General features: G+C 52.0%; 2 protein-coding genes across 5 annotated transcripts in view; both read left to right on the plus strand.

Moving 5' to 3' along the window:
• LOC137486713 (acid-sensing ion channel 2) overlaps positions 1-25,703 on the plus strand; it is a 429,682-nt gene that overhangs the window by 370,646 nt on the left and 33,333 nt on the right. For all 3 annotated transcript variants that reach the window (XR_011005784.1, XM_068212173.1, XM_068212175.1), the window contains exon 2: positions 19,931-20,081. Coding sequence is in view for 2 of the 3 variants with exons in the window: in XM_068212173.1 (XP_068068274.1) it covers positions 19,931-20,081 (151 nt within the window). In the remaining variant the exon portion in view is untranslated. The remainder of the gene's footprint in view (positions 1-19,930; positions 20,082-25,703) is intronic.
• FTSJ3 (FtsJ RNA 2'-O-methyltransferase 3) overlaps positions 1-25,703 on the plus strand; it is a 295,974-nt gene that overhangs the window by 179,569 nt on the left and 90,702 nt on the right. The gene's annotated exons all lie outside the window — the stretch shown is intronic.

Genomic DNA, 25,703 nt, shown 5'->3' on the forward strand with positions numbered 1-25,703 from the left:
CTCTTCGTCAAGGACAGGCTGAAGCCTGGTGGGTTCATTTCCAGTCACAGAGAGGTTTTTATTCTGGAATGTGAATCCCTACCCCAAGCAAGGGAGTATTGCTCTGGAAGTGAAGCCTCTCAGCAGGAATCCTTTGTGGGCTGCTGCCCCTTTTGCCCCCAGGGACATCCCAGGAAATGCCATCCCTGGGAAGCTGCCCCAGTTTAGGATCTTTATTTGCTTTTTCATCCCCTTCTCCCATTCCCTTGCTGCAGTCCCGGCTCTGTCCCAGAATCCCGGGGTGCTGTGGCCTGGGAAGTTGTTCTGAGCCCCACCCAACTCCACTGCTCCCAGTTTGGGTCTGCTGCTGGGGGATACTGGGATGCTTCCGTCTGGGAATGGCTCAGGGAAGCTGAAAAGGTTTGGAAGGGACCCTAAAGCCGATCCAGACCCTGAGGGCTGGGACCTGCAGGAGGGATCCCAAATTGTGGGGTCTGCAGGAACATCCTGAGCTGTGGGGTCTCCAGGAACATCCTGAGCTGTGGGGTTGCAGATCCTGAGCTGTGGGGTCTGCAGGAACATCCTGAGCTGTGGGGTCTCCAGGAACATCCTGAGCTGTGGGGTCTGCAGGAACATCCTGAGCTGTGGGGTTGCAGATCCTGAGCTGTGGGGTCTCCAGGAACATCCTGAGCTGTGGGATCTGCAGGAACATCCTGAGCTGTGGGATCTGCAGGAACATCCTGAGCTGTGGGGTCTGCAGGAACATCCTGAGCTGTGGGGTTGCAGATCCTGAGCTGTGGGGTCTCCAGGAACATCCTGAGCTGTGGAGTTGCAGGAGCTGCCCCACCCCGCAGTGCTGCAGTCTGACCAAACCTGACCCTGGCCATGTTTAATGCATCCCCCCCAGTGAGAGGGAAAGGGAAGCCAAAAAAAACCTGGAGGCTGATGAGTGTGGCAAGCACATTTCCCTCTCTCAGAATTTTTCATAGAGGTGCACAGAGAGAAAGAAAGAGAAAGCAATTTCTATTTCTGCTCCTTGTTTTTCCCACGTGGAATGTGTTTGGAGAATTGTTTACCTGGGGTGATTGCCTGGTTGGATTCTGGTGAGGATTGTTTGAGCTGATGGCCAATCCAACCCACCTGTGGCTGGACTCTCAGAGAGGGGCACGAGTTGTGAGTGGGTTAGATTTGGTAGTTAGAAAAGTAGGTTTGTAGTTTTAGTATCTCCTTTAAATAGTATATTGATGTGTTATAGCATAGTTATAATAAAGAAATCATCCAGCCTTCTGAGCTGGAGTTGGACATCAGCATTTCTTCCCCCTGGTTTCACCTGCATTTACAGTAGGTGAGTCCCTGTTTTATCCTGTTTACCTCCCATGGCTGTCATTTCCCCCTGACCTTCTCCAGCCCAGCTCTGCTGCCCCCCCTGTCTGGCTCCGTGGGTTTTCTGCTGAGCCTTTTTTTGGGATTTCTTTGTTGTGGGTTCCCGGAGTGGTGGGTGTGGCTGGGGAGGGTTGGGGTTTGCTGGGGGCTCACCTGGGCAGGTGTTGTGGCCGGGGGGTTCAGCCTGGGAGTCACTGATGTTCAGTGTGACAGGCACTGCCTCAAATCCTTCCCAGAAGCTTCCCAGAACCTCAGAATGAACCAGCGGGGAAAGCCCTGTGAGACCATGGAGGCCAGCCCCTCATCCCCAGGTGCCACCTCCAGCCTTGGCTCAGCCCCCGGGCTGGGGGGCTGCTGGGGGCTACCTGCTTTCCCTGCCCTGCATCCCCGGCTGTGCCAGGCTGCTCTCCTGCATCTCCAGGGAGCAAAGAGGAAGCCACAGCTCCAGGCTGTGGAGGGGACAGGGAAGGGAGAAAACCAGTGTCACCTGTGCTTCCCAGAGTGTCATTTCCTGCTGCCAGGTGCTGTCAGGGCTCGCTGCAGTTCATTCAGATCGCCCAGCCAGGGCTCCTGTTGATTTATTAAAGAAATATGGCTATTGGTCTAGTACGGATACCCAACTGTGACAGACAAAAACTCTCTAACAGTTTGAAGTTAGAAAGTGTATGTTTATTGCGGCGCTGGGCAGCGTGCGGGATAGCTCCCAAATACACGCCGAACCTTTCAGGTGATTACAGAGTCCTTTTATCCATAAAAGTATTGAATACCCAAAATACAAATGCATATCCATCATTTTGGTACATCCCATCCTCGCTGCGTATGCTAATCATTGCAAAAGCTATTAAGCATGTGTAGTTTGTTCCTTGAAATGGGTCAGGGGTGCCTTTCATGGGGAGGGGTCCCAAAATAAGGAAGTAAATGAAGTCTTCCTCATTCTGACCTTTCTACCTTTTCAGTGCAAATATGACAAATGAACCTTGGTAGAACTCCCATTCTCTGTCTTCCATTGGTTTCAGAGCAGAGGAGGCCCACAATTGCCTTATGTTCCTAAAAGCTATTTGTCAGTTTCTATATTCCTCATTACAAACCCAGCTAACTAAACATTGTGTTGACAAGCAATCAGTTATTAGTTAACTACTAACTCTCAACTTCATCGAGGCCTACTCATATATTTTAATTAACTCCAGTAAGGCTTTTCTCTAACTAAAATCTTAGCTCCTCTAAAATCTCTAAATCCCTTGAAGTTTATGTTTCATTGTGAGTCACACAACTCCCTCCTGGAGCAGCTGCTCCGTCCCAGCCCCGGTGCCAGCTCTGCCCGAGCCCTGCCAGCTACAGAGGGCACCAGGAAGGAGCTCCTGGCTCAGCCTTCCCCGCAGATCATTGGAGCTTTGCTCCCTCCCTTTCAGATCCTCCAGGGCTGCCCCAGCTCTGTCCGGGCTGGAGGGAATTGGGTGAGTCCTCCCTCACTGGATCTCTGCTTCTTCCGTGTCAGAGTGGGAAAATCCCCCCAGGGGTGCCCTGGATCTCTGAACTCCTCCAGGGATGGGGCAGCCAGCTTCTTCTGGGAAAGCTGTGCCAGCCCCTTCCCACCCTCAGGAATTTTTAATCCAAATTCTTACCGAGTTTCCAAAAAAAAAAAAACAAAAAAAAACACTCACTCCTTTCTTCTTGTGTTTCCAGCTCCTTGTATTTTGTCCAAACCATCAGGGGAAAAAAGTGTGGAATTGGAAAAAAATCCTCTTTGGAGCCTTGGATTTCCCATCAGGGATCGCTGGGACGCTCCCCAGGCTGTGGGGCTGGAGATGAAGCTCTGCAGGGGAAGCCCAGAATGGGGAGGGTGAGCAGTACTTTCCCCTCTTTCCCCTCTGCTCCCGGTCTGATGTGCATTTCCAGGCAGGATGGCTCTGTCAGGGATTGCACAGGAGCAGAGAGGGACTGAGGAGCCAACAGACAGCTCCAGGGTGGGACAGGAGGAGGTTTCCCTTCGCTGGGATTTTCCTCCTGGGGATCAGGGATGTGTTGTAGTGGGAGCAGGGATCACCCTGAAGGTCCCTCCCTGTGCCTCTCCTCGAAGGGAGGAGGAAAAAAGCGAGAATCCATTGAAAATCCCTGATTTTTAGTGCTGAGGACAGCTCTGGAATGAGGACCTTGGGGATCTCCCTGTCCTGTAGGATCCAGGGGTTTTGTGGCATAAGGAGGAGAACTCCTTTCCTCCAGCCAGAGCCTCTCTGATGATGTGTCCCATGGTTTTCTCTCCAGCTGCCCAGGGTAGCAGCAATTCCCAGGGGAAAACTCCCTCCCCCCCTGGCATTCCCAGCATCTCCCGCTCTCCTTCCCTGCTCCCAGGTGGGGGAGGCTCTTCCTCTCCTGCTGTGTTTTGGTGGAGCTTTGATTCCCCCCTCCCCTCTCAAATCCATTTTTCTTGACCTCCTCGTGGGAAGATCTGAAGGTGAGAAGGATCACCTCTCCCTCCTCACCCTGTCTGGTGCTTTTCCATCACCCGGAGATCCCTGACTCGGGCCCTGGGAACATTCCCCTGCCCAGACTGAGCTTGGGGCTTCACCAGCCCGGGCTGAGCCCCCCTCCAGCCCAAATCCCCTTCGGCTGTGCCCTTTGGCTGAGGGAGAGGGCACTTTGTGCATTTAATCCACCTTTGTCCTCCTGGAGGCTGGGACAGACTGGGCTGCCACAGCCCGGAATGCCCCAGGATCCAGCCCTGGGCCTGGAATTAACTCTTTTGGAGCTGGGTTTCACTGGGATCAGCTTTGGCTGGAATTACATGCATCTGTGCTGTGATTCTGCTCAGAGCACAAAGAAAAACCCATGGAAACTTCTCTCTGAAAACTCTGCAGTGCCTGGCCTGGATTAAACATGATTAAACATTATCCCTGGCTTTTCAGCCAGCTGCTGTTCCTGCTGGAAAAGCCAGTGAAGCATCCAGGAGTGCTTTCCCTGCCCTTCTCCTTGGACAGGCTGGGAATGCTGACATGGATGTTCTTCTCCTGCCCTCAGGGATTCCCAGCTCCTGCCTCAGGAACTGCATTTCCCAGTGGTTTTAAATGGGATTAGACACAGGGATGGCTCCACAATGCCCTGGATAACGGAGGAGCCCAGGGACACCCTGGAGCAGCCTCATTCTTTGTGGGAATTTTGCAGGCCTGGTGACAACATAATCATCATCATCATTATTATTATTATTATTATTATTGTTATGTTTTCACCTCCAATTCTCTCCCCATCCCCAGCCAACTCCATGCTTTACTGTGATCCCAACGTTTTAGTTCCTGCCAGGACTGGGGAGCACTGTGGGGTTCAGAGGAGCTCCTCGGAGCCCACTGAAGGCTCTCTGGAGCCCAAGCTTGCTCCTCGTTCTGTGAGAATTGCAAGCTGAGTGTGGCCAGGCAGCCCTGCAAGGGAAGGTTCACTCTGAGGTTAATGCACTTTATCCATCACTTGAAATTCCTGGTGTTTTTTCCAGCTGAGGCACCAAGTTCATCCAGGCAGGAAAAACAAGGGAGCAGCTCCTGAAAGCCCCCCTAGATCAGGGGGGAATGCACATTTTGCTTTTTTTGCAAAAAATTGGGCCGAAAAAGTGGGATTTTTAATGAAAATCCTGGCTGTTCATCCTGGAATGGGATGAAGTTCCTTGAGGGAGTTCAGTGCCTGTGCTGAGCCCATCCTGCAGTGTCCTCAACTCCCCCATCCCAGGGGATCTCATGAGCTCTGTCACTTCTCATTTTCCTGTCATCCCCAGCTCGGTTTTGGCTTTTGGAATGCTGGAGCTTTTCCTTGTTGTTCCATTGGCATCATCCAGTCCTGTCCTGATCCCTGATCCCATTCCCTTTCCCACAATGTCCTGATCCCATTCCCATCCCTGTCCTGAGCCCTGATCCTGAGCCCTGATCCTGTTCCCATCCCTGTCCTGAGCCCTGATCCTGTTCCCATCCCTGTCCTGAGCCCTGATCCTGTTCCCATCCCTGTCCTGAGCCCTGATCCCGTTCCCAGCCTGTCCTGAGCCCTGATCCCGTTCCTGTTCCCAGCCTGTCCTGATCCCTGATCCCATTCCCTTTCCTACAATGTCCTGATCCCGTTCCCAGCCTGTCCTGAGTCCTGATCCCGTTCCCATCCCTGTCCTGAGCCCTGTTCCCGTTCCCATCCCTGTCCTGAGCCCTGTTCCCGTTCCCATCCCTGTCCTGAGCCCTGTTCCCATTCCCATCCCTGTCCTGATCCCTGATCCTATTCCCATCCCTGTCCTGAGCCCTGATCTCGTTCCCATCCCTGTCCTGAGCCCTGATCCCATTCCAGTTCCCATCCCTGTCCTGATCCCGTTCCCATTCCAGTTCCCATCCCTGTCCTGAGCCCTGATCCCGTTCCCATCCCTGTCCTGAGCCCTGATCCCGTTCCCATCCCTGTCCTGAGCCCTGATCCCCTTCCCATCCCTGTCCTGAGCCCTGTTCCCGTTCCCATCCCTTTCCTGAGCCCTGATCCCATTCCCATCCCTGTCCTGAGCCCTGTTCCCGTTCCCATCCCTGTCCTGATCCCTGATCCTATTCCCATCCCTGTCCTGAGCCCTGATCCCTGATCCCATTCCCATCCCTGTCCTGAGCCCTGATCCCGTTCCCATCCCTGTCCTGAGCCCTGATCCCGTTCCCATCCCTGTCCTGAGCCCTGATCCCGTTCCCATCCCTATCCTGAGCCCTGATCCCGTTCCCATCCCTGTCCTGAGCCCTGATCCCGTTCCCATCCCTATCCTGAGCCCTGATCCCGTTCCCATCCCTATCCTGAGCCCTGATCCCTTTCCCATCTCTGTCCTGAGCCCTGATCCCTTTCCCATCCCTGTCCTGAGCCCTGAACCCGTTCCCTTTCCCCCCCGGCAGCAGGACTTTGGAGCACACAGGAGTCCTGGGTCCTTTCATCCCATGCAGCCTTTTCCTCCAGGGAGGGCAGGGATGGATTTATTCCCTACAAACCTTCCCTGGGAGTGGGGCTGGTCACTCCCTGGATTCCAGTCCAGGGTGGGATGCAGGGAATGAACAGCATCCCACACACCTGGGCTGAGGGCTGGGCTATTTTTAGCACCCATTGAGAAGGGATTTGGGATTAGAGGTTTTGTCCGCTGGCAGATGGGAATGGGAAGGAGCTGGGGGATCCTGGGATTTGCCACTCTGGTGGGGATAAAGGGACATCCCCAGGGTCCTGGAGGAGCCGGGGGCAGAGGATGGAGGTGAACAGGAATTCTGGGGCTCCTTGGCTGCCTTTGGGTATTTCAGGGGGACACAGAAAGGGATTTTTTTGTCAGTGGGATCCAATTCCTCAGAGATTTGGGGAGACACATCCAGCTCCGACCTCTGCTCCTTGTGACAAGGACAGGAGCCAGGGAACTGCAGCTGGGCCAGGGGATTTGGGATGGAGATCAGGGAAAGGTTCTTCCCCCAGAGGTGCTGGCACTGCCCAGGCTCCCCAGGGAATGGTCCCAGCCCCGAGGCTGCCAGAGCTCCAGGAGGGTTTGGACAGCGCTGCCAGGGATGCCCAGGGTGGGATGTTGGGGGGTCTGGGCAGGGCCAGGGGTTGGACTGGGTGATCCTGGGGGTCCTTCCCAGCTCAGGATATTCCAGGGTTCTGTCCTTTCAGGGACTGAAATTCTCCTCTTGACCACTGCCCCGTGGGGAGCTGCCCACAGGGATAAAGTAAAAGAAACAAAATGGGGGGCGGGGGGGTGGATTTTTTTGCCGGGCAGGAAAGGCAGGATTGGGGTCTGGCTGTGAAGTACTGGAATGAGTGCCAGGAATTCGGCCAGGGAAACATCCCTGACGTGAGAGGTTGGACTGGAGATCCCTGGAGAAGCCCCTGTGTGTGGGGACAGAGGAGGCCACTCTGTCCCCGGGCTCAGGACTGTTTGGGAAATGTTTTATGGAAGCAGGGGGAAAATTAGGGAAAACTGCTCATCCCAGGCATTGACCCCTTGGCTGGGCAGGGTGAGGGGTTTGTGTGCTCAGCACTGGGACAGCAGCTTGGCGTGGGAATTTGGGAGTTTGAACTCAGAGTTACTCACAAGGCCTGAAGGAAATCAGCTCCTGAGCCCTTTGGGAATCAGAACTGTGGAATTATTTGGGTTGGAAGGTGTCAGGATCTGTGATATTCAGATGCTCCCGAGATTGTAGAAAGTCTCTGTCTTTCAGCCCCGCTGCCAAAGAAGGAGTCGTAATTCGTCTGTGCTGGTTTTCAAGGTTGTTTATTTCTTCTTATCTAAAATATTTTCTCTCTGACCTGCAGCAGGTCTGTCCTGCAGGACGGCTCTGCCCCTCAGTGGGATGTTACAAACATTATATACCAAAAACTACGTGTGGTATATTTACAATAATGAGCCAATACCTATCACCCATGTTGAACAGTGTGTCCCCAGCCCAAACCAACAGAAAAATGCCAACACCACAGTGAAACAGGGAGGGCATGAAGAAGAAGGACAAGGCACACCCAGTTTCCTCCATCTTGCCCCCTTTGAACCCCTTACCTAGCATCCTAAAATTCTACTTTTGCACCTGTGCCACACCAATTACTACTTATATCAAACACTCAGAGCTTGTAACTCATCCTGTAAGATTGAAAACTCTTTTCCATGGACAGAGATCAGAGGCAGTGTCTCTTGGGGCTCTGTACAGGGGGGTTCCTGACCCTCTGCCAGGGTCCCAGACCTTCCAGGGCAGCCAGAGGGATGTTCTGGATTCCCACAGGAAGGGACCTTAAATCCAACCAGTGCCACCCCTGCCATGGCAGGGACACCTTCCACCATCCCAGATTGCTCCCAGCCCCAGTGTCCAGCCGGGCCCTGGGCACTGCCAGGGATCCATGGCAGCCCCAGCTGCTCTGGGCACCTCATTCCAGCCCCTCCCCAGCCTCGCAGGGAAGGATTTTCTCCCAATACTCAGGGCTTGTGGTGATGTGGGGCAGGCCCTGGAGCAGCAGAGCTGCTTCAGATCTTGCCTCAGTTCTTTGTCCTGAGCTCCAAGAGCAGTTTGATACTTAACAGAGCTCTGAGCTGGGCTTTGCTGGCTCCAGGCAGGCTTTTCCTGCCTCCCAGAAGTGGCAATTCCTTGCCCAGAATTCCCTGGACTCTGAAGCCAGAACAACCTGGGCAGTTTTTCTGTGCTCAGTGTTGCTGCTGAGGTAATTCCTTGGGCAGGATTTGCAGAAATCCCTTCCAGAGGAAATAGCCATGGATGCCCCAGGGATCCAGGGATGGGGTTGGGAATTCTCTGGACTGTTCCCAGCTCCTGGGCAGGGCATGGTTCCACAGCAGGGACTCATTCCTACAGCCTGGGAAGGGATTCAGGGACAGGGCTTGGAGCCTCCTGGGCACCAAAGGGAGCCCCAGATCCCGGCTGCTTCCTCAGGGAAGAGCTGAACATCCCCCAAGGAATTCTCTGGGGTTTTGTTGGTTTTTTAAAATAAAATTTGAAAAATCTGCTCAAAGCCAAGCGCTGCTCCAGGGGCATTCCAGGGTTGGAATCTGAGCCACAGGTTTTCCTTGGAATTAGGGAAGAGCCTCAGACCCCTGGAGTTCATTTGGGAGTTTTAACTTGGAGTCAGTGCAGCTCTTGAGTTGGGGTTAATCCAGTTTATCCTGAGGTGCAGGAGGAAGGGGATTTTGTGTCCTTGCAGCATCTGTGGGACCTGGCAGCATTAATTGAGATTAATTGTTTTGGCTGATTAACCCCCATCGCTCTGGGAGATTTATAAAACACCTGAAAACCTTCTCTGGGGGGAATTGCCTTCCTTCTAGTCCATGGTTTGGATAAGAGAGTTGGTTTTTATGGCCACCAAACCCAGGAAGAGCCACAGAGACCTCCCAGGCCAGAGGGCAAGGGCTGGTTCTTGATCAGAGCTGGTTCTTGATAATAAAAAAATTAACTTTTTGATCCCATGGGTGCAGAATCTCTGGATTTACCTGAGGATTAGGAAAAGACTTCTTAAACCTGCAGGTCCTCAATCCAAATCGGCTTTCCCTGGGATGAGCAGGATCAGGGAGAGCGGGATCAGGGAGCTCCTGGGGTCTTCAGGCTGGGAAGTGTCCCAGAGTGATGGGAATGTGAGAGGGACAGAGAGGAGGAGCAGAAGGAGAGGGCGGTGACAGGGAGGTGACAGTGGCACCACCACAGGCTCTGCCTGGCCCTGAGAACTCCCAAAATTAAACTAGAACCTCCAATAAAACTTTGGGGACAGAAAGGCTTCAAAGAAAGGAGCTTTCCTTAAATCTCTGAGTCTGGAGGCTCCCAGCCAGGAATTCCCAATTCCCAGTATCCCATCCATCCCTGCCTCTGGCAGTGGGAGCCATTCCCTGGGTCCTGTCCCTCCATCCCTTGTCCCCAGTCCCTCTCCAGCTCTCCTGGAGCCCATTTGGGCCCTGCAAGGGGCTCTGAGCTCTCCCTGGAGCTTCTCCTCTCCAGGTGAGCACCCCCAGCTCTGCTAGACCCCGGCTGTTCTCCTGGTGAACATTCCCTGGCTCCAGAGGGCTCCAGCCCTTGGATGAGCTCCACCTGGGCTCTCCACCCGCTTGGTTTTCAGGGGTGTCAGGATAACCAACCTGAAATTTCATTTCTTTGGATCTCTTGGGAAGGTTTTGGCTTGGATAGGGTCCAGGGATAAAAAAATCTCCCTTTGGACTTCCCTGGCAGCCTCCCCACCCTCCAGCCAGGAATCCCTTCCCAGTGTCCCATCCATCCCTGCCCCCTGGCACTGGGGGCCATTCCCTGGCCCTGATCCCTCACCCCAAGGCAGACCCTGCAGCCCCAGTGTCCTTCCCTCCAGCCTTGGGCTACTTGGAGCCATCCCAGGAATGTCCTGGTGCTCTCCGGGACAGGGAATTCAGCAGCCAGAGCTGTTTCCACAGAATTACCACCACTCCCGGCTGGAGCATCCCCTCTGCAGCTCCCTGTGGGTGTGTGGGGCACAGGGCAGGAGAGCTGCCCTGGGATCCCAGCAGGGATCTGACCCCGTGGAATGCTGTGAGCACTCCTGCACTCCCAGGGGAGCGACTGGAAGTCCTGGAATGCCGAGAGGAGCAGGGACATCCCTGCCATGGTCACACCTCCCACGCTGTGGGAGTTCTCACAGACGGGAGGGAGCTGAATCCTGCCGGGAAGGAGGAGAAGGAATTCCAGAATTCCACACTCCGTCCGTGTCACGCTGCCTCCCAGGCTGGGGTGGCCCCTCAGGATCCAAGGATCACAGTTCCAGCCCTGGGAATGTCCAGGCTGGATGGGGCTTGGAGCAGCCTGGGACGGTGTCATGATCCGCTTATTGCGGGGTGTGGTGATGGTTCTTTTCACCAATCCCAAAAGTGCAAAAAGGCAAACAACAAGGGACTATCAGTTAATCACAACAAATGCACCTTTATTAGGGGCCAAAACAGTAAATGCGAAAGTGGGGATCAGAAAGGAGATAAAAGGATAGAGAGAGAGAGAGAGAAGGGGGGTATGGGAATAGCTACCAACACAGGCGAGATCCTCGGTGGTCCGGACGATGGGGATCCGTCTGTCGTGTCGGGGGAGTCTCCGAAGTTATGGTCGACTCAGGGGTCCAGTTACAGTCCACAGAGGAAAGAGGGGGGAACAAGTGTAACAATGAAAGTCCATTGTAATCGCCACGAGGGAACAGGTGAATCCACAGAAACCACCAAAGCAAGATGAATACAATGAAGAATAAGTCCATTGAAATTACTGAAGGGAAACAGGTCATGTCATTAGTGGTCAGACCACCAAATTCCCCTCCTCCCTATAGTAGGGGTCTCAGGCTCAGTCCTTGGGAGGAGGGTTCTCATTCTTTATTTGTCACAGTGGTAACGAGGCAGATGAGGGGTCTTCAATGAAGGACCACGGGAGTCACCCCAAAAGTTCATTTGGCTTAAGAACGGAGATTAGAAGCAGGCCACGCATCAGGCTGTCCCATGCTGGGTCCATGTCAGGTCTCTGCCAAGTCCTTGCCAACTCCTTGCCAAGTTCTTGCCAGGCCTTGTTCGGAACAGCTAGCATGATGGTTCAGTGGTTCCACCTGCACTGCGTCCTGTTCTAAGCCGGAACTGCAGCAGGGGAAGGGATTCTTCCTTGTGGCAATCGGAAGGCAGAATGGAGAACAAGGGGCTTCAGACGGGCTCTTACAGACGGTGGGAAGTGACCCTGCCTGTGGCGGGGGTGGAATGGGATGAGTTTTAAGGTCCCTCCTGTGGGAAGTGGATTTGTAGGGAATTCTCCAAGCCTGGCAGAAGGCTCACACAGTGTGCATCTGTGTGCAAACCTTGACATAAGAAATGCTGCCTCAGAAATGCCATGGAATAGGACAGACATTGCTGAGAGAGAAATGGAACCAGAAACAAGTTCAAAGGATGGCCTTGCAAATAACACTAGATACTTTGGAGAAATAAAACTATGAAAGATGCATTGGAGTAGGACCCACGAGGGGTAATTTCAGATTTAGGGCATTTACAGCATAGGGTGGCAAAAGCTGATAGGCCAAGGAACACTTACAGTGTGTTGTAATTAGGAAATGGTTGGCTTCTGATTGTGATGGAGTGAATTATAACATCTCACCCTTCACATGAGACTGAAAATGGAATAAAAGCTTTTAAAACACCTCTCAGTTGCCCCATCTCTGGGTCAGAAAAGGGCTTTGTCCAATACCTCTGACCCAAACCCTTCCATGATTCCCTGGTTCTTTGCTGCCTCTCCCAGGTTCCCTCTCCCAAGTGCTGGAGCCATCACAGGAAAATAAAAAAGAATTCCCTGTGCTTGAGCATCTCCCACTAAAGTGTTTGGAGAGGCACTTTTATGATGGCAATGTCTTTTCTATGATGGGAACACCTTTTTCAATGGACTGCAGAGGGAATTGAAGAGCCTGGAAGGTGGATCCCAGAGTTCTGGCCTGGTTATTCCAACAAATCCCTTGGAAAGGGCACGGAACCATCAATGATCACATGGCTGTGGTCACTCAGAGTGACCCTGGTGGCCAGGCTGGCCCTGGGCTGGCTGGGGACAGGCTGATCTTGCCCTCATTCCCAAATATTTCCCTGCAGGCAGGAGCTGTGGCACTCAGGGATATGAGCAGGGAAAAGTTCCCTGGCTTTGGGCATTGCTGGCAGAAGGGAAGGGAAGGGATTCCAGTGGATAATTTCAGGGGATGTGGATCTTTGCAGTGGATATGGCTGTTTCTGTGTGTCCGTGTTTCCAGTGGGTTTTTAGTGCTTCACTCATCTGAGGACGAGGGAGCTGCTTTTCCTTAATGGAAGGCAGCAGCTGCAGTTGTCCCAGTGGGAATATTTGGAGCTGTTTGTCCTTCCCATGGGGCCGACTCCTCCTCCTGCACCTGTGGAATGGCTGGGAATTCCAGGGAACAGCCTCAAAGCTCCAGCCATGAAACGATTTTGTAGCAGGGAGCAAACTGCAGGAGCCTCCCCCAGGATCCCAGTGCCCAGAGGCTGTGGAGGGGCTGGAATCTGTGCCTGAGGAGACTGGGTGGCCAGGACAGCCCAGCTTCAGAGCGTTTCCCAGTCCCTTTGGATTTGGGATGCTGGGTTTAAGACACATGGGAGATGCTCAATCCCTATTTTCTGGAGGATTCCCGTGGTGCAGGACATCCCTGCACAGCTGAAGGGTTTGGGGTTGACATGGAGACTCCAGCTCCAGGTGTTTTATCCCCCCTTTTTCCTCAGGTTCTGTGGCCGTGCAGGGGACAGGCACTGAGGGGATCCAGGGGCTGCTCTGGGACACTCAGAAGGGTTTTGGGACACTGGAATGTTGGAATGTTGTCAGTGCCAGAGCTGGGCACGGAGCTCAGCCGAGGGAACGGACAGGAGCTAATTAAGGGAATCAGCGGGGATGGATGAGGAGAACAGATTGTAATTAGGATCCAAATGAATCCCGGCCTGGGAGCTGGGCCTGGCACCAGCCCCAAGGCCCCGGGGCTGGGATGGAGCAGGGCTGGAACCACCCTCACCCTCCCTATCTCCTCTTCCCGCTCCATCTGCTGCTTCCTGAGGGCCTCCTCCAGGTGCCTGTGGCCTCGTGTGACCCAGCCATCCCCAGGTGGGGACATCAGCCTGAGGTGTCCCAGGCCAGCCACCTCTTTGCACATTCCAGGTGACCTCAGCTTTGTGCTGGGGCCTGGATTTTTGTAGATTTAAAAATTTATTTTAACGGATTTATAACAGATTTTTATGGATTTTTAAATTTATTTTAATGGATTTTTAATTGATTTTTATGGATTTTTAATTGATTTAAAATTTATTTTAATGGATTTTTATAAGATGAGAAACTTTTTGTTAAGAAGATCCCACTCTTCCCCCAAAATCTTCCCAAATCCCAGAAAACCAGAGGACGTGTCCTCTTCAGTGGTCCCTGAGGGTGTCACCTGGTCACAGGTTGGACTCTGTGACCTTGGAATGCTTTTCCAGCCTCACTAATTTCACGTTGTGCCAAAAAGAGCCTTGGGAACTGGGGTTCCTGGGTTCATTTGTGGTCCCATGGGAGATGGGAATACCCAGGTGTTGCTCCCAACAACCCATAAATTCCAGGGATTGATGGAATCGAGGAGAGGGCAGCACTTCCCTTGGCTTGTGGACCAACATCATTCCTAAATTATTGGAGCTTCTTCCATTGGAGTTGATCCATTTGGTGCTGAAATTTTGGGGCTGTATTTCCTGTTAAACACCCACTCAAGGGAGATGAATTGGAGCTGGAGGGGGATTTTTATGGACTTATGGCAGCTCTGAGGAGTCCTCCCCATTCCCACAAATCCTGCCACCAGGAGGACATTCCAGGGAGGGGCTGGTGGCACAAATCAGGAACCAATGGGAATATCCCTTAGGAAACTGAACATGGAGCCAAGGGCTCCTCTGCCAGTGTTTAACTGGACATGAAGGCTGGGAATTGTGAGCCACTGGGAATGTTTGATGCCATCCCATAAAACACAGATTGGAGAGAGTTGGGCATGTCCAGTGGCAAAAGCTGGATTGGAAGGGAGGGATGGATGTGTTGGGAATATTGTGTGTTCGGAGCAGCTGTGGCAGTGCCAGCTGGGCAGTGCCCAGGCAGAAAGGGACCTGGGGGTGCTGGTGGACAGCCAGCTGGACACGAGCCAGCAGTGTGCCCTGGTAGCCAATAAGGCCAGTGGCTCCTGGCCTGGATCAGGAATGGTGTGGCCAGCAGGAGCAGGGAGGTCATTGTCCCCCTGTGCTGGGCACTGCTGAAGGCACACCTCAAGTGCTGTGCCCAGCTCTGGCCCCTCAGTTTGGGAAGGACCTTGGGACACTCGAGGAGGCAACGAGGCTGGAGAGGGGCTGGGAACACAAACCCTGTGAGGAACACTGAGGGAACTGGGGGTGCTCAGCCTGGAGAGAAGGAGACTCAGGGGTGGCCTCATCACTCTCACAGCTCCTGAAAGGTGGCTGTGGCCAGGTGGGGCTGGGCTCTTTCTCCAGGAACTGACAGAACCAGAGCACACAGCCTCGAGCTGCACCAAGGGAAATAGAGGTTGGATATTAGGAAAAAGTTTTTACAGAAAGGTGATAAAGTCCTGGAATGGCTGCCCCGGGAGGTGGTGGAGTCACCATCCCTGGGTGTGTTTAACAAAGCCTGGGTGTGGCACTGGGTGCCAGGGTTGAGTTGAGGTGTTGGGGCTGGGCTGGACTCCATGATCTTGGAGGTCTCTTCCAACCCGGTGATTCTGTGATTCTGTGAAATACTGGATTTGGGCTCCTCGTTTAGGAAAAACATTCCCATTAATGCTAGGAACGGGATTGATCTGCCTTCAGGGCGTGCCTGGGACCGGGATCAGTCGGGGCTGGAGGCAGCAGCCTGGCAGGGAAGGCTCCGGCAGACCCGGAGCTGCCGCAGGGAACCTCGGCTGCCTTCCCTGGCAGTGCTGCCTGACAAATCCCAGCGGGAATCTCAGCCTTGGAAAACCCTCTCCTTGTAAACATGGCCCTGACAAGTTCCCTGGCTGTGCTTCCCGCAGCTCCCTCCCCATCCCTCGGCTCCGCGGGGAGACCAGAGCCGGCAGGGAGGGAGGGATGAGCGTTTCCATGTCTGACATCGGCTCCGCCGCGTTCCTGACAGCACAAACAAGCAGGAATTTAACGGACTGCCCTTGGACAGGGAGCAGATGCCAAAACTCCTCCTCTCCAGGGGTTCCCCCTCCTGGATTTTGTTCATTTTTGAAAGAGCTTTGCCTTATGTTCAGGTGAGGGTGACCCCTTTGGAATCAATGGCTGTGAGATTTTTGAATTCTCACGGTGTTTTTGAAGGATTGGGATGTGGATAACACATGAAGAGGATGACCTAAAGGCTGGGCTTGCAACCCCTCTGCTGGGATTGGCATTGGATTCCTTCCCTCTGCCCTTTGTTGGGAAAAGACATTAAATCCCTTCTGCCCATTCTAGGAGTTCCCTCCTTTCCAAGGGTCAGCCCCCCTGGACAAGGATTCCTTTGGGATCCCTCAGACCCCTGTGGGCATCTGCTGGGATTTTCTTCCCATCATTCCATTTTAAAGAATGTCCCACTGCCTCCTGCCTGGGAAGGCAAAGGGATCATTGGGATGCCCTGGGATGGAGACTGGGATGGAGCCTGGGATGGAGCCTGGGATGGAGATTGGGACGGAGATTGGGATGGAGATTGGGACGGAGCCTGGGACGGAGACTGGGATGGAGCCTGGGATGGAGCCTGGGACGGAGACTGGGACGGAGCCTGGGATGGAGACTGGGATGGAAATCAGGATGGAGACTGGGATGGAGACTAGGATGGAAATCAGGATGGAGACTGGGATGGAGCCTGGCATGGAGCCATCTCTCTATCCAAGTGCCATCAGGACAGGGCTCGGTGCCACCCTGGGTACAGTGGGAGAGCTGGGAGCCCTAGGAGTGGATCCCTCTGGCAAAACCCAGGGAATAAAGTATTTTCTCCTACCAAACAGGATCTTTTCCCTATCCTCTTATGGATATTCTTGCACAAACATATCCCAGTTTTTCAGCTCCATGTTCTCCTTCTGAACCCATCTTGAAAATCGCTTTGTTTTCTTTTTTCTGACTCTGCATGAATACCTTGGATGTGGCTTGCTGGGAAATGTCTGAGCCTTTGTGTCCCACAATTGTGAAGAAATGACTGCACAGGATTCCAATTCCTTCTTTTTCCTTGGTTTTACCTCCATCTGGCACCTCCTTCCTGCCTTAGCAGTGTGCCCTCGCCTGCATCTCCGTCTGTATTTGGAAAAGTCATTCCCAGGTTTCCAATGAGTTCCTTTTCCCATCATTTTTCTCTGCATTGAAGGGCAGATTTCTCAGCAGGAATGTTTTTTTTCTGTGCATCCTGGTAGAAGCTGGAATGCCTCGTTTTCCATTACTCCAGGCAGGCCTCTGGAATACCACTCCCAGGCTGATGAATTCACAGGCAGCAGGATTTGTTTATCCAGGGCTTTCTTGGCGCTTTTGGTGGTCTGCTTTGTGCTTGGAATCTGTTTGGGATACTCCTGGTCTGAGTTTTAACTTCCCAAAATAAACATTTCCGTGGGCTTCCCTTGGCTAAGGAGGGGCTTGGGAAGTCACTCCAAGGCAGTTCATGGACTGGACTCCATCATCTCAAAGGCTTTTCCTAACCTAAACGATTCCATCAAATCCCATTCCACAGATTTAGAATTATTTCCCTTTATGCCCAAGCAGGGATTTTCCAAGGAGTTGTCAAAGGCCCCGTGCTCCGTGAGAGGGAACAAACTGGAATTTTTATGGACTACTCTCAGGGAACGTGTCTGGAATTTTGTTTCTGGCCCTTTTTATTGGCTGTTCAAGCATTTCCAAGAGCCAGGCGGGTTTTTTCCCCCCTCAGCTACACAAATTGAATTTAAGTCATCCTGCTCTGCTCATGTTCGCTGCCTTCAGTGAATCTCAACCCTTCCTTCCCAACAGCTCCAGGGTTTATCCTGATGATCTGATAATGAGTCCTTTCCTGAGCGTGAAAACAAGCGAAGACTCTGGAAAAACAATGTTGTATTTTCCCAGATAATCGCTCCCAGCAAGGGGAGAGGAGGAGGAACATCCTCAGGAGGGGCTGAGGGAACAGGAGAGGGGCAGGACACAGGGAATGGCTTCTAAAAGGGCAGGGGGAAGTGTCCAAGGGCAGGCTGGAGCAGCCTGGGATGGTGGGAGGTGTCCCTGTCCAGGCATTGGATGATCCTTAAGGTCCAAGGCCAAACCATTCTATGACTCCATTGATCCTGGAACACCAAAATCCCATTTATTTGGAGTTGGAATGAATGCAGATGGATTTTTGAACTTGGAAATATCTTTAAATGCCATGAGGAATAATGTTTTGTGTCTTCTTTTGGAATGATGGGAATCCCTGTGGCTGAGAGGTCCCATGGTTGTCCTTTCCCAGTTCCCATGAGGTCTGTTTCCCTGGGATTGATTCCAGCCCTGCTGCCCATCAGGTTCCATCTTTTCCTTGGATAAACACATCTACACAGGAGCTTTTACAGGGAATTTTTACAGTTATATAAAATTACGCCATCAAGTTGCCTGGATTTATTTGCCTGCAGACTGCCGAGCACGGCAGCTCCAAAATCAATCCCTGGGTTGTTGTTCCCCTTCCAGCCTTGTTGTTTCTCTCTGATTTTCTCCACTGCAGCTTTTTCTCCTTGCTGGATTTTAAACCCCCCTCATTAGGAATTTTTGACTTCTGCCAGAGCCTATCTGGGAAAACCCATCCATGGGGCTGCTTCCAGAGGCTCAGCTTCTCTTTCCAGCCTGAGCTGTTTAATCAGACAGGCAAGTATTAAAATGGGATTTTTTTTTATTTGGATATCAAATCCTTTTTAAAGGATGTACTGTTTTCCCCCTCACAAACGCTTCCTATTTGAATTCAAATATTATTTCCTTTCTCTCCCATTGCACCTGCTTATCTGGCACTTGGATTAGTCAGGATATGTCAATATTTGAGGGAATAAATCTCTGTTGGCTCCAGCTTCTGTTTGGGTTTCTGACTCATCTTGGGGTCAAATGAGCTCAGCAAATGTGGGAGAGATTCTGGAGGGACTGGAGCTGCTCTGGCTCCCATGCTCCAAGTGCTCATTGCTGGGCTTTACTGGTTGTTACTGGTTCCCAGACTGGGCTTTCTGGAGCCTTTATCCCAGGAAGCAGTTCTGGATGTCCCCGGGCTGTCAGGGCAGGGCAGAGGGGGCATTGGCTGGGGTTAAATCTGGGATTTCTGGGAGTTTTCCCATTCCAGAGGGAAGACTGATCCTGAGCTGAGCCCGGGCCCTGAGTGTCACCAGCAGCAAAGGTGTGACATCTTTGCTGCCCACCAGGAGTGTTGTGTTCCCACTGGGAAATCTGTGTTACCCACTGTGAAATCTGCGTTATCCCACTGGGAAATCTGTGTTTTATCCTACTGGGAAATCTGTGTTTTATCCCACTGGGAAATCTGTTATCCCACTGGGAAATCTGTGTGTTATCCTACTGGGAAATCTGTTATCCCACTGGGAAATCTGTGTGTTATCCTACTGGGAAATCTGTTATCCCACTGGGAAACCCATGTTTACTCTGCTTGGAAACATATGTCCACCCCATTTGAAAACCTGTGTTCTTCACATGTCCATCCCACTTGGAAAACAATATCCCTCCCTCTCGGAAATCCATGTGCACCCCACTTGGAAATGTGTCCATCCCACCTGGAATCTTGTGTCCATCCCACATGGAAACCCATGTTTGCTCCCTTCGGAAACGCCATGTGTCCCCCTGGAAAAGCCATGTTCCCTCCCTTGGAAACCCACGTGTCCTGCACCTGGAACCCTGTGTCCATCCCACCGGAAAACCCCTGTTCTCCCACCGGAAAACCCCTGTTTTCCCACTGGAAAACCCCTGTTCTCCCACCGGAAAACCCCTGTTCTCCCACTGGAAAACCCCTGTTCCACATGTCCATCTTGGAGCCCCATGTCCACCCCTGTTGGGCACCAATGTCCCTCCAGCTTTGCAGTGCTGGTGGTGCCTGGAGGTTCCACCTGGGCTTTGCCAGGAATTTCTATCTGGAATCCTCCCCACATAAGACTGAAGAAGAGCAAAATGATGGAGGAAATCTTTCCTCAAGTGTTTTTAACCCTTCCTATTTTCCAAGTAGTGGCAGAGGGAGGAATTAAGGGGATATTGGATTTTTAATGCCAGGAGAGCATTCCAATGGCCTACATGGGCTGAGACCCCACCCAAAACCAGGGAATTGTGTGAATTTTTAGCAGGAGCTTAAGGTCAGTGTGTGTCTGTCAGAGCTCGGACTGACTGGAATGACTCCAGGAGCTTTTGAGCTTTCCCTCCTAACAGCTTTCCCTTCCTCCCTTCCCTCTTTTATTTTCCATAAGGAAAGCACAATGATTAAACAAACGATTAAACCTGGATGGATTTCTGTGGATATTTATAAGGCTATTTCTGGGAATATTTATGTGGATATTTAGGTGGATATTTGCCCCTGACCTGCAGCTTGTGGCTGTTTCCCATCCCTCTGCCAAAATATTCCCTAATTCCTCTCTTTTTTCCCCACAGGTGTTTACAAAATATGGGAAATGCTACATGTTTAACTCAGGAGAGGAGGGGCGGCCTCTCCTCACCACGGTGAAGGGGGGGACAGGGAATGGCCTGGAAATCATGCTGGACATCCAGCAGGACGAGTATCTGCCCATCTGGGGAGAAACAGGTAAGAGCTTCCTCTTCCTCAGGTGATTTCCTTGGAAAAACCATCCCATCCCATTCCATCCCATCCCATCCCATCCCATCCCATCCCATCCCATCCCATCCCATCCCATCCCATCCCATCCCATCCCATCCCATCCCATCCCATCCCATCCCATCCCATCCCATCCCATCCCATCCTTCCCAAACCATGCCCAAACCAGAGCCTGCTCAGTCCAGGATGTGTCACTTTTCTCCCCGGGCTTTGTGGTGGCCCCTTGGGACCAGCATTTTGGGGAGTGCTGGGCGTGGGTGTCCCAGCCCCAAGGTTTGGGATGCCAGGCAGGAATGGCACTGCCTGTCCTGGGCAAGGGTGGCATTTGTGGGTGACAGGAGTGTGGGGACACCTTCAGAGGCTCCAGCACATCCCTCTCCCCTGGAAAGGCATTTTTGGGAGGCTTGTTCAAGGTGGACTCTCTGGGTTTTCCTTCTCCTTGGAATTTGGGAATAGTTGCTGCCCTGAGAGTTGTGTTTGCTGGGTTGGTGCTGTGGGGGTGGAGCAAGGACTGGATTCCTTGGCTTTGGAGCATTTGGGATGGATGGAATCTGTGTAGGAATGAACCTGGCTGGGCTGAGCATCTCCGGAGGAGCTGGAACCCCTTGGTCCTGGAGCAGGAGGTGCTGAACAGGAGAGCTGGGCTGTGGGATGTCCCCAGGTCCCATGGATGGGGATGCAGCTCCTGAGGTTGTGGGGAACACTGGTTCCTTTAATGGATCATGGATCCTTTAATGGATCATGGATCCTTTAATGCTGCTGCAGAAACAATGGGCAGGAATGTGGGGGACAGGATGGGCACAGTGCCACCAGGGCTACCTGGGCACAGCTGCCCTTAGCAGTGCCCAGCAGTGGTCGCTGCAGCTTTCCTGAACCCACAGTGACATTTGAAACAAAGCATCCAAAATAACCCTGGAGAACTTTCCAGGAGCTGTGTCTGTGTGGCAGAGCCCCGTGGGGACACTCATCCAGGAAGAGCTGTGGTATTTTGGGGATCAGGGAAGGGAAAGGAGGAAATCTCTGCACTGCAGGTCGGTGTCACCGTGGCTCTGTCACCCCCTCCAGCACCTCTCAAAGCCCTGCTCGGAGCAGAGGGGGGATTTGGCTCCGTTGGTTCCAATTCCCTTTTCTCTGTGTGCTGTTTGACTTTCCCAAACTCGCAGCTGTGGGCCCATCAGCCATTCCAGGCTGCACAGGCTTTCAGAGCAGCTTTGCTCCCAGATTTCAGCTCCTGCCCCAAATCAGCCTGGGCTGGCCCAGGTGAGGGGCCTGGCACAGAGATTTGGGATAATCGTTCCTCCCTGGGGGAACTGCTTTGAGCTCTTGTCCTTTTATGGGTGAAACAGGCTCACAAGGGGGTGGGAGAATGAGGAGCAATCTCCACCTCAGGGCTTCATCTCCCACAGGGAGAGATCCCCCAAGGGAGACAGAGCTGCCCTGAGGGACCTGTGGGGACAGGAAACCACCCCAGGGGTGGCTTGGAGACATCCCAGAGCTGGTGAACACCTGGAGCTTTGTGTTGGGGTCTTATATCGTGGAATCCCAGGATTGTTTGGGCTGGAAGGGACCTCAAAAATTATCCAGTGCCACCCCTGCCATGGCAGGGACATTTCCCACTGTCCTGGACTTCTCCAAGACCTGTCCAACCTGGCCTTGGACACTGCCAGGGATCCAGGGGCAGCCACAGCTGCTCTGGGAACTCCATTCCAGGGCCTCCCCACCCTCAGAGGATTTCCCAATATCCCATCCATCCCTGCCTCTGGCAGTGGGAGCCATCCCCTGTGTCCTGTCCCTAAATCCCTTGTCCCCAGTCCCTCTCCAGCTCTCCTGGAGCCCCTTTGGGTCCTGGCAGGGGCTCTGAGTTCTCCCTGGAGCTTCTCCAGGTGAACATTCCTGGCTTTCCCAGCCTTTTCTCACAGAGCAGGACCCAGCCCTGGTGTCCCACCATTCCCACTTTAGTGCCTTTTTGGTGCTGCCCTTAGGAGAACCCGTAGGAGGTGCTGGGAATGTGCTGGGAATGTGCTGGGAATGTGCTGGTTTTTCCATCCCTGTGACTCTGGAAAAGGTGGATCAGGCTCGGGGGGATGAATCAGCCTCGCATTGCACAGGAGGCAAAAAAAAAAGGAATAATAAATAAGTGAGGATAAAAACTGGGAGGGGGAAAGCTGAGGGAGGGAGGGTGGAGGTCCCTCCACACCCATTGGTATCAGCTCCATCCAGAGGGGACTGGGGATGGCAGCTGCTGCTCTGCTCCCTCCTTCAAACAGCTCTGGAGCCCTGGGTGTCCAAAGGCACTGGAAACCTGTCCTGGATGTGGGCCTGGAGCCTGAGGGAGAAAAAACAGCCTCAAGTGTTCATTTTTGTCAAAAATCATGAGTCTTGTGGTGGCTTCGGGGTTCAGAGCTGACTTTGTGGGAGGATCCTGTGAAGTTCAACATCCCCTGGTGCCATCCTGCCCTGCACTGCTCATCCCACCCAGACTGAACTGGAACTTAGACCCAGCTCAAGATCAGAGGCTCAAGGAGGAAGTCTCATGTCCCTGGACCTGGTTTAGAGTTGGATTCTCATGTCCCAGGATCTGAGTTGGTATTGGAGTCTCCTGTTCCTGCAGCTGGGTTCATTTTGGATTCTCATATCCCAGTCCCTGGGTTCATTTTGGATTCTCATATCCCTAGACTTGGGTTGATTTTGGATTCTCCAGTCCCTGTCCCTGGGTTCATTTTGGATTCTCATATCCCTGGACCTGGGTTCATTTTGGATTCTCCTGGACCTTTGTTGATTTTGGATTCTGCTGACTATGGACCTGGGCTGATTTTGGATTCTGCTGACTCTGGACCTGGGCTGACATTCTGGGCTTGGATTGCACCGGGAGTTATTGGGGGTCTCTTTAAACGTGGAATTTTACAGGATTCAAGGAAAAACTCCCATGAACAGGGCTTTGATTTGCTGGAGCGATAGAGGAGAAGCTCCTGGGCTCATTCCAAGGAGCCCTGGCCATGTTCTCACAAGCCCAGGTAGACCTGCTTGCCCTCAGAGCTGGTGGAACTTCGATCTTGGCCTTCCATCAGGAGCCTTCTCCTCTCCCTCAGCAGCTGGGACAACTTGTCCTCGCTCCCCTGGGGCTCCCTGGACACCACCAGAATCCCAAACGGGAGCTCTGGTGGTTGAGAGTGGCTGTTGCCACAGCAACGCCTGGCTCAGCTCTGCCGAGCTGAGGGAGGGAGTTGATTATTTCCAAATATTTGCATAATAATTTCAGTGTGTTTGGAATTCAATCCCCTCCATGCTGCCTCTGGGCCGGGCCAGGCTGGGCTCTCCAAGAGAAGGAGCTCCAAGGGAATTCCAGCCCTGGAGGGGGACACGGGGTGGGACCTGCGTGGGAAATGGATTTGTGGAGTTCTCAGGGCCTGACAGGAGGCCCACACAGTATGCATCCTATGGAAACTTTGAAATAAGAGATACTAACTTAAAAATACCATAAAATAAGACAAATAATATTAAGAGAAAAATAAAACTAATAAAAAGTTTCAAAAAAATAGCCTTACAAATAAGACTAAATACTTTAAAGAAATAGAACTATGAAAGATACATTATAATAAGACCCACAAAAAGTAATTTTAGATTATTAACTTTAAAACATCTACAACATAAGAAACAGCTAATAAACCAAAAACCATTTATAGTATATTATAATTAAGAAACAATCAACTTCTAATTATATTAGCATAAATTATAACATCTATGTTATCTCACCCTTCTCATGAGACTAAAAAAAAATATTTTCCAACAACCGTGGTGTTCAGGGCTAAGGGATGTGGGCAGAGGGAGATCCACGGATGGAAGGAGTTGGGTTTTCCCTTCCCACGGAGCTCCTGTCCCTGTGTCACCGGGAGGGTGGCACAGGGAGGTGTGGCTCCCTGGATCCCTGGCAGGGCCCAAGGCCAGGAGCATTATTATCATGCTTTCTAATGAAGGGATGGCACTGCTTTTGGGCCTAGAAGGATTTATTTCTCACACAAACATCAGTCTCAGAGGCTGTGAGGTTTTAGAGGAGCGGGCAGTGGGCCATAGCTCCAGAGCACTCACAGGTTCTTTGTTACAAGGCAATACAGAACTGCCTGGTCCAATGGGCACCTGTCACAAAGTTTATTTTACTTTTCTGACCTATCACCTTTACTTACTGTAAATGTAGGTGAACTCGGTGGTATGGATGACTCAGTTCAGTCAGAGAGAAAAGGAGAGATTCTTACCAGGCTGGGCCTGGGGAAGAGTTCAAAGGAATGTAAATCATTCTCTCTCTCTCTTGTTGTTCACATTGTTTATGGATCTGTTCTGTCACCGTGCATCATTCACAGAGCACCAATGGTGTGGGATGTTTCTAATTTAGGACCAATGAAATTGGTCTGCACAATGTTCTCTATAAACAGAGCGGTGCATTTGAAATAAATTCTCACCTTCTGACTTGGAGTCTTCATCACTCCCGTCCTGCCTCAACGGCAACACGGTGGGAAGAAGTGATGATGTGTGACTCCAGCTCAGAAGGCTGGATGATTTCTTTATTATAACTATGCTATAATACATTAATATACTGTTTAAAGGAGATACTAAAACTACAATCCTACTTTCTCTAACTATCATATCTAACTGCTAACCACTCATGCCCCTCTCTGAGAGTGCAGCCACAGGTGGGTTGGATTGGCCATCAGCTCAAACAATCCTCACCAGAATCCAACCAAGCAATCACCCCAGGTGAACAATTCTCCAAACACATTCCACATGGGAAAAACAAGGAGCAGAAGTAGAAATTGCTTTCTCTTTGTTCTCTCTGTGCTCCTCTATGAAAAATCCTGAGAGAGAGAAGAATGTGTCTGTGACATTTACTCACTTCTGCTGCACTGTGGATGCTTTTACCCAGTGGGCTTCTGTCACACTTACACACATTGCCTTCTGTTCTGACTCCTAAACTCTCACACAACCCCTACATTTTAGCCCTTCTCCATCTCACCAATGCAGTTTCTCACTGACTTAAGGCATATTCTTTCTTACCACTATGGAAACAGAAGTTTATGGTTTTTCTGCTTAATGGCTGAGTATTGGATTTTTACATCAATCCAAACTTCTTCCAAGGCTGCAGATCAAACCCTCCTGTGTCTGTGGAAGTTTCTGTTTCTCCGATTCCCACAAGGCTGGAGCAGCCTGGGGCAGCCTGGGGTGGTGGAGGGTGTCCCTGCCCACGGCGGGGGGCACTGGAGGATCCTCAAGGTCCCTTCCAATCCCTAAAAATCCGTGATTCTCCAGCAGGAGGCATGAGTAAGAGCAGTTTTTCAGCCATGTTGAGGGGCCTAGCTTCTGGGGAAGCAGGACATGAAATTCCTGCAGCAAACAACCATCGGGATTGCCACTTTCTTTATTATTTTTTTTTAATTCTGGCTGTTCAAGTGCCCAAACTTGACCCAGAGGATGCTCCAAGATGTGCTGAGTGCCCCAGGATGGGCTGAAGATTCCTTAGAGCAGCTCCTGGCCAGGCCTGAGCTTCCATCTCATCCTGGACACCAGAGGGATTGATGGACAAAGCATGGGGATGTTTTCCCA

This window comes from Anomalospiza imberbis, chromosome 22 (assembly GCF_031753505.1).
Source record: "Anomalospiza imberbis isolate Cuckoo-Finch-1a 21T00152 chromosome 22, ASM3175350v1, whole genome shotgun sequence".
NCBI lineage: Eukaryota > Metazoa > Chordata > Aves > Passeriformes > Viduidae > Anomalospiza > Anomalospiza imberbis.